At 39.9% G+C, this 12,880-nt stretch overlaps 1 protein-coding gene across 1 annotated transcript in view; it reads left to right on the forward strand.

Moving 5' to 3' along the window:
• Positions 1–8,095, forward strand: part of LOC102192111 (cadherin-4-like) — a 242,552-nt gene extending 234,457 nt beyond the window's left edge. The window contains exons 13-17 of the mRNA XM_005731792.1: positions 162–401; positions 1,731–1,967; positions 3,007–3,146; positions 3,230–3,394; positions 5,954–8,095. Coding sequence (XP_005731849.1) covers positions 162–401; positions 1,731–1,967; positions 3,007–3,146; positions 3,230–3,394; positions 5,954–6,160 — 989 coding nt within the window. The 3' untranslated portion in view covers positions 6,161–8,095. The remainder of the gene's footprint in view (positions 1–161; positions 402–1,730; positions 1,968–3,006; positions 3,147–3,229; positions 3,395–5,953) is intronic.
• Positions 8,096–12,880: the final 4,785 nt, after the last annotated feature.

Here is a 12,880-nt window from a genome sequence, read left to right on the forward strand (position 1 = left end):
TCTCTCTTTTTCGTCTTCTTTCATTATTTCCCTCACTTCTGCCAGCCTTCGACATCTCTCTCTTCCCCTTCAATTGTCCCTTTCACTGCACACATCTTCTCTTGTCATGTTTTCCTCCTGTCGTGATATTATTTTTTTTGCTTCTCTCTTTCTGCTCTAAGGCTCTCCTGCAGCCAGCGGCACAGGCACACTGCAGATCTATCTGATAGATATTAATGACAACCCCCCAGCACTCATACCCAAAGAGTCTCAGATCTGTGAAAGGACGTACAGGAGCATCAACGGTGTCAACATCACTGCCGCTGATGCCGACACAGACCCCAACGCTGGACCTTTTGTCTTCGAGTTGCCCACGTTTCCCACCACCATCCGACGTAACTGGACAATTTCTAGGATCAGCGGTAAGGTGTTACCACTGAAGAGAAATGATCAAATTTTAAAAATTCAAAAAACGTTTTCGTTTTTACTTTTCTGACAATGCATCAAAAATCTCCTTACGCGTTTATTAACCATGTGCACGTTCATGTACATTACTGTGAAAAAGTCTTGAGTAGCTTACCATTTCTTTTTATTTTGCTTTCAAGGAGCCATACTTATTACATCGTTAAGTACTTTTATACTAGCACCCTGTCACACAAACATATAATTTGTTCAAATTTCTTTAGTTGAACCAATGAAAAATGTCACATAGCACAGTATGACAGGGATAAAATAGTAATTTTCTACCAACGAGGTGATTCTCAAAGAGATTTTAACAAAAAACTTGGCATGTACCAGCGTGCTGTGCAGTGTGTCCTTAGAAAATTTGAAGAAACTCAACAAAAGGACGACAAAAGAAAAAGTGATAGGTCATGTCCTTAAGAAATAGGAAAAGATCTAGCAAAGACCTGACACAGGACCTGAGAGATGCATCTAGCCTTTTGGTTGATTCATCTTTGATTGAAGCCTCGTCAGAAATGGTTTCAGTAGAAGGGTGGCTGCCAAGAAGCCAAATTACTCAAAAATTGGACTAAAATTAGTAGCAATGGTTCTTATGGAATGAAAAGCATCTGATTGGCAACAGCTTCATTTTTCAGCATGACAGTGAGCTCAAACACACTGCCAATGCAGTAAAAAGATATCTGGATAAAGGAAATACACAATGGCCTCCCCAGAGCGCAGACCTGAACATTATTGAAGCAGTGTTGGATCATCTTGACAGAAAACAGAACAAAAGATAGTCAACATATAAAGAAGAGCTTTCAGTGTCCTTCAGAAAGTCTGCAGAACTGTTTCTGAAGACTACTTAAAGAAATTACAAGACAGCTTGCCTAAGTGTTCAGACTGTGTTGCAGAATAAAGGTGTTCGTACCAAATATTTGCTATTCATATGCTCATTTGAACTTTATCTTTTTGCCTTTTACGCTATATTTTTGTTTGCAAATTTCACTAAATGGCTGCAGTATTTTTATTTTTATTTTTTACAAATATCTGTTATTAAATGTAGATAAAACATGCAAATTACAGTTATTTTATGTCTTGATGCATGCTCAATTATCCAGGTAAGTAAATCCCCAAAAGTTGATTCTGTTCATCTTGATGTAACGTTTTCAGTGGGAGAACTCTACATCCAGATGAGCAGAATCAACTTTTGAGGATACGGTTATTTTAACTATTTGTAACCCAGGAAAAAAATAATCCTTTTGAAAAATGAAATGTGATTGTTAGTAATGTCTCTTTTCCCTTTACAGGTGATTTTGCCCGTTTGAGTCTGCGGTATCAAATATATTTAGAGCCTGGAGTGTATGAAGTCCCTGTAATCGTGTCAGACTCCGGGAACCCTCCATTGTCCAACAGGTCAGTCATCAAAGTTAAGGTGTGTCCCTGCGATGAAAACGGAGATTGCACCACCCTCGGGGCCGTGGCAGCTGCTGGCCTTGGAACTGGAGCCATCATCTCCATCCTCATCTGCATTATCATACTACTCAGTGAGTTTTTGCTATTCATTCAGCGATGCTCTCAAACATATCACGTACCCACACATTTGCTGTAGAAAAGTTGTCTGTGATTAGATTCCTCAAAAAAGTGTAGTACATGGCACAGACATAAAATATTTAACAATACAATAACATCAGCACCAGTTTGTATAATAGATAAATGCCTGGAGTGCTTGAATCTTCTCCAGCATCTCTGGATGAGATGTTTTTGTGTTTTTTTCATGGTAGAGAAAAAAATGCTACTATCAGTCTTGCCTTACTTTGTTGCTGCTGTGTTCACACTGTGTATGGCATCCCAATAGATCATTTCAAATGTTTTAAAAGTTTCGATTATTTATAACTCCTATTAACCCAGAATTCTAATTGAATCTGTTTTCTTGTTATTTACTCAAGTACAGCACACCAAGCTTTTGCAGTGATGACATATACAAGCACAAGATCACACAGAAATAACCATAAATATATAAATAGATAGATAAGACTACAAAGATAATAAAAACTTAAGGATAAAAAATGAAACGCAATAACAAAGAAAAATTGTTCGTCATGATTCATATTACTGAAACGTTAACCGTATGATTAAGTAGGGAAAGGTCATAGTGGCTGTGGTTAAAGGGACTGTTTGGAGGAAATAAATTATGAGTAGCAGCCATCTGCCTGCTGGGCCCATTCATCCACCAACCGGCTCCCTAAGTGGTTTTGTGCTGGCATAGCTATGTCATTGTACTTTGCAGTTTGTCATGTTAACATAAACTTAGGTTGTTTATCCTTGACGGTCTTTTATCCCTCAGGACGAATGGCGAACAGCTTCCTCAGGATGCATTAGTAAAACCGACATTTAATTAAATGTTGCCAAGTCCGACACAAACGTGCTAAACGTATTAAACGCTATACATGTTTAGCATCTGCACTCTGTGCTTATATGCAACCTCACTACGTACTTATCTGATTGTCTGCTTTTAGTTTGTTTTTTAGAGGTTGTTGCAACATACCATAGGGTTTTTTCACATTCATGTGTGTATCATTGCAGGCATGGTGCTGTTGTTTGTGGTGTGGATCAAGCGCAGAGAGAAGGAGAGGCAGACAAAGCAACTGCTCATTGACCCTGAAGATGATGTCAGGGACAACATCCTCAAGTATGATGAAGAGGGAGGAGGAGAAGAGGACCAGGTGAGATCCTGAGAGACGCACTTGCTCAAATACACAAATACGCGTTCTGTTTCAGACTGTACCTTACTTAGATTTCTCTGCAGGACTATGACTTAAGCCAGCTGCAGCAGCCCGACTCCTTGGAGCACATCATCAGCAAGCCGCCTGGTGTCCGCAGGGTGGATGAGCGTCCGATCATCCCAGAGTCCCAGTATCCGATCAGACCTGTTGTTCCCCACCCCGGAGACATCGGAGACTTCATCCATGAGGTAGATTTATAAGCACACATTATCTTTTGCATGCACAATGGCTCCACTGTTACTAGATTGTTTGTTCCCGCTATAAGATGGACCACTCACTTTTACTTTCCGTCAATCTGACACCTAGCGTGATTACTTATTCTGAATGTTGTTCAAAACGTAGAACTCTACCAGGGTGATGGGAACGACAAGTTTTGCTTTATGTTACAGCTCCTCTCACCGTGCCGGGTTAATTTACGCACACACACGTACAAATGAGCACTGTCCACTCACACAACTCCAGCGTTGGAACACTGATGCGAGAAAATGCTGATTGACAGACTTGTGACAACACGTTCACACTCGAGAGGTGTTGGCAGCTGTTCAGCTTTGATCCATCCAGCCTTGACTCTCTCTCACTCTCTCTCTTTCACACATGCACTCACCTGAGCTCGCTTCAGCAGTCTGGTTAAACACAAACACAGCAAACACATGGTGATATTGCCATGCACTGTGCCCAGACCGATTGAAGCTTTTTAGGTTTCTATCCATAGTATCTCTCATTATGTGACTGAAAAGGATGAAGTCCATTCTTTTCACCTAGCTAACCTTCAGGTCGATGGCCCCAATTTATCATTCTTGGAAGCGAGCAAAGAATCGAGCCTTGCCAGATAACATGAAGACCCCGTCATATCTTATTTATGAAACTGTGTCAAAGTATTGATGAAAAGGGATGATCGCACATTGAAACAAAGAGCTCCTGAGTTTTGTATTTGTATTCACGGATCAATCATTGGCACCTACACAATGAGGTTGTGTAGGTGCCAATCGTGCTGTGTAAACAGTATGACACGTAAGGGCATGAGAAACTTCGCTTGTTCACCTGTCATTGTTAATATTGATAATGTTGTGGCTGAGGCTCAGTAACTTTTGGCCTGTTATTGAGAAGCAAAGTTCCACACCAACCATATACACTCGCAATTTCTATATCGTCACTATGTAGAAGAAGAAAAAAACCACAACAACTCTGCACACTACCTAGAAATTGAACTTATTAGGTATGTAAAAGATACAAACACAGTTCCAGATGTTCAGATATTTTTAAAAGAGTCAAAAGTGGCCACAGTAGTTTTATAAAGATACTGCACTTGTCTAAGAAGATTGTGTATAAATAGTAGATAGTAAATAGTATTGCAGCAGGTGCTGATTGAATTGGTCTGTTACTGATTTATGGTGTGTGATTTCAGAGCAGAGTTCAGTGAGATGGTGGTTCTGGGATTTGAAAAAAACAAACAAACCTGTTTCTTAATCATGTAGTGCGTGCTAGTGCTAGTGCGTTTGCCTGAGGGCAGACATTCAAACAGCTGATGAGCAGGGTGAGATAAGTCCTTTAGGATGCAGCATACTTTCTACAACCAGTGATATTTACAAAAAGCTTTCTGTGGATCCTGTAAAGGTTGTTTTGTTGTTGTTAAATTAGCTTGCTATGATACATACCTCTAAAAATAACTAGTAATTCTTTAAGATCTTTTCACTTCTTGTGCCTTTTTTCTGAGCATAATCTTTAAGAATACATTTTTATTGTGGTTTTCTATGCACTATGATTTAGAAGATCCCAAACCAAACAGAACAATGCAAAACAAAGGTCAAACTGGTCTATTAGCATATATGTTGTGGATGCTCTAAGACTTAACTCTCAGCTTTGGTTGCCATATCTATCACAGCTTCCCTCTGACTCTGTTCTGCTGATTTGTTATTTAGAATCCGGTTGTTCTTCACCAAGTTAAGCTTTGGAGGGTATTACCTCTGCCGTCCTCAGTGTATCTAATCAGTGTGCAGCAAAGATGGTCCTTTAAACTGGCTGAGCTTGCACTAATGTGCAGGACTTTGCCAGAGGCATCTCTGCACCTTTGGTCCTGTGTATGAATCTGGTGCTTGTGCTACCATTATCACAGCCTCTGTGTTGTGTTTCATCTTGGATCGTGCCTCCTATGTACTACATTTCTGATGACTGGGAGGGCACACATGTTGATGGCTTTTCTGCTTTCTTGCCCTCTGGTGGAGCTTTCCTGTATGCCTGTCATCTTGGCTTCTGATAACTCCATCCATTCATGTTCGGGTTTCCCAGCATCTGACTGTTTATCCGCACAGTGTCTGGGAACTCTGTTCTGCTGCTTCAAAGGTGACACTACCACAATGCTACCCAGCTGCTTTTAGGTAAAACCTGCAGCAATCAGGTTCTTCTGTTAGCTTCACATGTACATGTAGAGGTATAAAAACTATATGAATGCATCAATTTCTGTAATGTTTGATGATGATTTTGTACAATGTTAAGTATGGGTAAATTAAAGATCCCCATGTATACAACAGGTACGATTCACAGCACCTTGAACAAGCTGACATTATTTAATTATGCAATGCTACAGTATATACACAAATATGCTATAAATGAGGGCATGATTTACATTAAATGTCAGTTTGATGCAACGCTGAGTTTAATGGCTTTGAGGAATATTGCTCAACATACAAATCACATAAAATAGTGCAACAGTTTAACAGCTGACTTCTCTGCTTTCCCATCTTCTTCAGGGACTGAGAGCAGCAGACAACGATCCTACGGCTCCTCCATACGACTCCTTGCTGGTGTTTGACTACGAGGGTAGCGGCTCCACCGCTGGCTCTGTCAGCTCCCTCAACTCCTCCAGCACAGGAGACCAGGACTATGACTACCTCAATGACTGGGGCCCCCGATTTAAGAAGCTGGCTGACATGTACGGAGGAGGGGATGATGATTAAATTTGCCCAGTCGCACGCGTACACACATACACACACACGCAAACACACATCCTTGTCCCGTCAGCTGGCCTGCCATGCTCTGACCCCTAAAACAAGGGGCTATTACATCCTTATTGAACACAAGATAACAAGGACATGTTCACACTGACCAACGGACTGACCAACCAACCAATCAAATTGCCCACCACAGAGGACCAGCGCCATGAGTCAGTTTCGGGTGCTCTTCTCAACCGTCTCCTGCTCTAAGCCTGTCTGTGACTGAAATGGAAGCTCTGATTTTTCAGACTTCTCATTAATTTTCAAACTGTTGTGCTTTTGTTCCATTTGAATGTTATATGCTAGATTTAGGTTTAAGTTCCTCTTGTCAGATTTTCATTTTTTTTACCTATGTTTGTGTAGCCTTTTATTTTTATTTTATATTTTTTATATCCTCACCCCTCTTCGATTCAAGCTGTTCCCTATTCCCGAGGGTCATCGCTTTTCCCTCGCTGTCAGCCCCCGCCCGACTCTCTGAAGAAGCTTTAGGTTGAGCTGCTTGCTTTGTCTGAGGCAAACAAAGGATAAGAAAAGGAGAACAAGAACATCGATATGAAAGTCCTTCCTGCACGAAGGGCCTCGGTTTATTCTTTCTTGAACTTGAATTACTTAGAACAGAAGCACTGTTGTTTAAAAAAGTGCCTTCAGTGGTGCGTATTTTAGCTGACTCCCGCTAACTCAGGATTGGTTGCCATTCTCTGGACTTACACGCCCCCATATGACCCCCTGACCCTTTAATTCACACCTCCCTTGTCATTTCTCCCGTCGTGCAGGGCTGTGGTAGCTGCGGGAGATCTCAGTACTGGTTTCAGAGGAGTGGTGACTGGCCAACGAGGGCGCTTTATGCTAGACGTACTGTACATAGGCCTACAGTGTGTCTGTAACTTATGGACAAATCATTAATTTTTCAAGTCAGGCATATCTGTGCTCCTAGATCACAGCCAACTTGAATGTGATGAATTAAATCACAAAAATACATAACAGGACTGTCTTAGAGAAGAAATGCATTATGTGTCTTTGTTTATCGTGGCTTCAATAGCAGCTGTGTTTGTTTTGAGCTCCCTGCGTTTGCAGCGAAAACTCGATACGGCTTGTTACTAAATTTGAAGATTGACAAGTCACACGTGTTACCTCTGTAATGTTTAACTATGTATGTACAGGTGAGGGTTATTTAGGAAAATGAAGGTATTTAACATGATTCTGCCTTTAGGATAACTTAAAGTCTGCGTGTTTATGTGCATCCAAATCCCAAAAGGTTGATTCTTTTCATCTGGACGTAGCGTTTCAGTGGGAGAACCGTTTCGTTACTTAGATGCAAGATATTTGCATCTAAAGGTAATAACATGGCACCAGTTATCATGCAGTAAAAGCGCCACAGAAACTATATTAAATGTACATTTATGAAGAAACTACCAGATAACTTTAAATAGCTCTGATAGCATTACTTACAGAACAGTTATCTTGTCCAGGCCCCATTCTGAGTCCCTCTGTCTCCCTTTTTTTCATTATCCGTCTGTTGACTCACTGTTGTTTCTCAACAAACTTTTAATATACAAACTCTGGTGCTGGTCCCTGTCAGAGAAACTGTGGGAATTGAGCCTCAGCCAGGGACTTAGTGCCTTCACAATCTGTCTCTTTTCAGGCAGCGTTTCATTCATCTGAAATTTTCTCCTAAAATTTTTGGCTTTGAGTTCAAGAGGTTTTTAAAAAGAAGTTAGTAGAAGGGAAAGTATAAGAAATTCTGCACTTTATCAAAGCAGAAAAAGCTAAACTAAAGCTTCAGTAATAACGTTTTTCTATGAGACAGACATTTTGAAAGGCAGTTTTTGTTGTGACTTAATGAAAAAGCAGCGCTACCCGTGGGTTTTTGTAATCATATTTCAGGGCAGTGTAAAGAGAACTGGGGGGGGGGGGGGGGGGGGGGGGGCTTTAGTCTCTGTTTTATGTTATTTAAATACCCAAAACATTTCACAGAGGGACCAGACGCTGGCTACAGATAGAAAGGTTTAATCGTTCCTTATCTTCCAAGTGCAAATTAAAACGCTTCTCAGTGGTGGCTCGTTTGAGCTCCATGTGAACTGACCAGATCGTCTATAAATAATGATTATAATGACTGCTTCGTGGAAATATCAGTAACAGTCACATTCACATGATATGACAAGAAGGATCCGGGACTCTTACTCTTTTTTTCCCCCTTCTTGCTGCTGCTTTTCAGTTCTTCACCTGGTCGGTTTAAACAGATTAAATATACAGTATAAGTATAAACGTGAAAAGTGATGACATGGAAAAAGTAAGTATGCTCTCAGAATGGATGTACGAAAGTTGACTTGTGATGAGATAAATGTATTTTTTATGCAAACTGAACAGAAGTTAAAACGTTCATTTTCAACTATGAACAGGGAAAGCAGCATCTATAAGTGTAATTAATAAGGCGAACAGGGTAACAATCTCTTAAAATTAGGTAGTTGTAGGTCAAACCTTGCATTGTAAAGCCAGAAAGTGGCGATGTTCAGCGCAGCTCTCAGCTCAGACATGAGAAACAGAGTGGTTCCCCCAGCTTACAGCTGGATAAGCTCTTATCTATCCGACTGCTCCTCAGCCTCCAGAATATCTACACAAAATAAACACAGCTGTTACTTTCTGCTATTTGTGATTATTTCTGACATAAGTGTTGTATATACGGAACATTTTTATACACTTGATGACATGATTTACCTGTTTCCGTGCAGTCTTTGCATTTCCTTTCACTGTAGTTTTGTTTAAAACAAATACCTGGCAAACTATATTTCACAAAAAGCCATGTGCATTTAAAAGAATCTGTAGGATTCTGTAAGAGCTTACAGCCATACTCGTGTCGCTGTTCAACTTTTGCTTCATTTTTAGCAAAAAGGCTCCACTTAAAACCAACTTGTACAGTCTATACTAGCACACACTCACTCCTCTAGGCCTTACTGTATATATGTGAGTGTTCTATAATATATGAGCCCGTTCAGCGTTGTTTTAATCCAGCAGTAAAGCTGCGACTTTGCTGATGACCATCCAGTGTTAGTAGAATAAAGACATGCTTCACAGACTACTCGTACTTTCTTATTGGACATTCAGACCAGATTCAGGGCCAGACGAAACACGAGGCCCCACTTTAGACAACCTAACTGACCTTTAGAACCGCGTTGTTTAGATAACGCAATGACATTACAATACTGAATGTTAATGACTCACAGTTACACAGCAGCAAATATATCAGTGGTTTGCATCAGACTTGGCTCCCCATTAAAATGCAGTTTATTTGGGGAAATAAAGGGGCTTTGGCCATTAATTGTTACCTGGTCCACTTGTCTTGTCCCTCTATTAAATGGAGGGAAAACATTAACAAACAAGATTGAAGGAAGAAAGAAGTATTGCACTGCTGTAGTCCGACCCTGATTTCTGCTTTGGTTAAGGGACATTTAATCTCACTCTGGACACTGCCTGACCATGGACACATGCGTGACGGGACGCTCCAACAGAAGCCAAACTATTGTCCTGCAAAGGCTAGAAACACAAAGATGAGAAGCAGTGTTTCATAAGAGTTATCCTAATGCTATTCAAGTCCAAGTGTACATAATGTAGTATTTGCTTGAAGCTAAAGAGACAAAGTTAGCCAAACTGTAACTGTACAATTGGAGCTTTTTGCATGTGTCTTTTTTATAATGGACAGATGAGTTCTATTACAGTAACCATACTACATTTCAAAAAGTGTTGCAGCCCGCATGACAGGCGCTGCAGTCCAGAAGGCATTCTGGTGTACCATAGTCACATTGTTTCAAATGGAGGAGATTAAAGAAAAAAAACTTTAAAAAAAATTGCACAGTTATTGAGTCAAAAGACTTCTTTTGTAAATTGTCAACAGCACAAATATTTTGTATTGTTGTTTGTACCATTTTGTAAAAAAAAAATGAAGAAAAAAAACAACAACCAAAAAAAAAAACCAAAAGGGAACGAGTCTGTTGTTTCAAGCGTGTGTTTATAGTGCCACTGCAATCTTGGTTTCCAAATACCGTACAGTACATGCGCAGCCTTGCAGATCAACCTTGTAATATAGACGCTGAGCTGGAGATTCCCTGTCAGCACCATGTGTTATAAATAAAATTTCCCCTCCTTGTAAGAACACTGCCTCTTGTCTTTTCTTTGTCACCCGCTGATTCCTGCACACGTCGCCTTTCCTCGCACTCATCTTGTTTTTAAAGTGCTAATGTGCTGTGAAAAGACCTTTATTTTTTTGTCTTAAATAGTACACTGAAAAGTTTTTCTCTTACGCATTTTTTCCACGACAATAAATTGTCACTCTTGATTGTTTGTGCAGATAAGAAAGCTATATAATTTACACTAAACATTAGGACAGTGATATTCCTTAATGTGCATATTTTCACGTAAATGACAGTAAAGTCTTTTTACAAAGCCTTTAATGTAATTTTGAAAGAAGAAAAAAAAACTTTGCATGTTATTTGCATGGAAAACTACTGGAAACAATTCAACAGACTAAGAATTAGAATCAAAGAGAATTAGAAATGATGATGTGCCCCGCCTCACATCCCTTTATACGTTGATGATTGAATGTTGTGTTTCAAATTAGGTTTAGTGCCAGCCCTGAAAAAAATGTAAGCTAAAATGATCAACACAACTGAGGCTGTTCATTTGTCAGCAGCGCCTGACAGAGCCATCTTCCAAGGTGAAATAATGAAGTATTTCCAAGCAGAAGGGAGATGAAATGCGGACAGGAAAAACACAAAGAGCTTCATTTCATTTCCTTTATTTCTGGCATTGCATCTTGAAGTAACTATTAATATTTCCATTGTAAAAAAAATCTGCAATGATGAAGTCTATCAGGCCAATCGGAGGTAACGTAAAAATAGAAATACAAATCGGTTAGCAATCAATCCGAGCAGTCAAAGCAGCATGAGGAACGGGATGAGATGACCCTTACTTGCTCTCCTTTTACCACAGCAGTTCAATGAACCAACAGCAGACTGCATCTCCTCATTGATTGACCTGTCAGAGCACGCCAATGCACACGCAGACAGAATAAACCCTGCTGTTACACACTGCTTACACAACAACGCAGGGAACACACAAATCTTCTCTGCAAACTACGAGAAAACTGATGGAAAAGCGAAACCCGCTCCTGCTCTCCCACCAGTCAGGCTGCTGGGCTGACAGGTTGACTTATCTGACTTTCTGACAGGTAAGTCAGAATGGATTAATTCAGGCAGGAGTCACAACACTATCAGAATTGCCTCATGCTGAATTTTTACCCTGTTTGGATTTATACATGTGTGTGGTTTACATGTGATATGGATCGGAGCTGCAACTTGCTTTTACATCCTTAGCTATTATTTTTTTCCAGTCAGCACATTCCCCGTGTCTCAAAAGAGATTAAATGTTCATAATGTTACACTTGACCAAAAGAGATCTTATCTCAAATTAGTTCAACATTTCAGGAAATGTCCTTATTTGCTTTATTATCAAGAGTCAGATGAGAAGATTGATCCCAGTCTGATAGCTGCTCTTCAGAATGCTGGTGGTTAGATTGGCTTGCCCAAAGACTGCAAGCTCTCCTGGCTGAGATAATAGATTCTGTATATGAATATGTAGCACAAGCAAATAACATGTTCCAATACTTTTTAAAGAAATTCTCTACTAACATATTAATAAGTAAAAATATAAAACATTGTCCCTCCCTGTTAGTAGCAGAGAGAACATTTGTATGGTGAGCATCATCACCTCCAAGCAACAGGTTTCTGTGTTCAACTTGCTGCTGGAGCTTGCATTGGATTTTCTCTGGGTACCTGAACAGGCGTGTTAGGTTTGAATGCTTGTCTGTCTTGTAAAATCAGAATATTGCTTAAATTATCAGTCACAACTTTTGGAATTTAAAGTGCTATTTAACGTGATCAAAATACGTGGAAGGTATAGATAAACTGTCAGGTCCTCAATATATCTGTAATTTTATCATACAGTAAATAGCTGTGTAACACATTGAGGAGAACTTTGTGGGCAATGAATGGCGCCTTATTAAAATACTATAGTTAATTACATAGAAAAAATGTGATATCCTACACTCAATATTCAGCCAGGGGATCTATTTTAAGTCTTAACTCATGTGTGAGAATATATGTATGCTTAGGTATGCTAGATAAAGTAACAAAAAAAAGCAACAGGCGCAAGGCTCAAAGAGATGGAAATAAAATCAAGTGTGAAACTAAGAAGACAAAGAAATGTAGAGCTAGGCGGAAAACTTTGGTTCCCTGAGTCTCTAAAATGAACCTTTTGTATAAACTTTCTTCTAAGGCCAAGATCAAAGCGAGGCATGCAAAGTCAGATGTGAAACCTTTTCACACAGCATGGAAAACTCACTTGTTGACGTTCAACTGAAACACAAGTGGGTCCGCAGTGAAAATGCTTCGAAGCATACAGTACTGAAATTAGGGTTGCCAACTCCCTGAAAAAAAAACAAGGGACACCTCGTGGCCAGGGCTGGGCGACCCAGTTGTCTTCACCCTTCCCAGTGTGGTGAATTTTCTAGCTTTTTTTGTGTGTGTATTAGTCATCTATTTGTTGTAATCATCTATCCTTGCAGTTGTTTATTACACAAAATAAATTATATTATCACACTTCTGGCCACATAGCGCTGATATTCACTGCACA

This window comes from Pundamilia nyererei, unplaced genomic scaffold, assembly GCF_000239375.1.
Source record: "Pundamilia nyererei isolate P.nyererei 1_Seehausen unplaced genomic scaffold, PunNye1.0 scaffold00044, whole genome shotgun sequence".
Lineage (NCBI taxonomy): Eukaryota > Metazoa > Chordata > Actinopteri > Cichliformes > Cichlidae > Pundamilia > Pundamilia nyererei.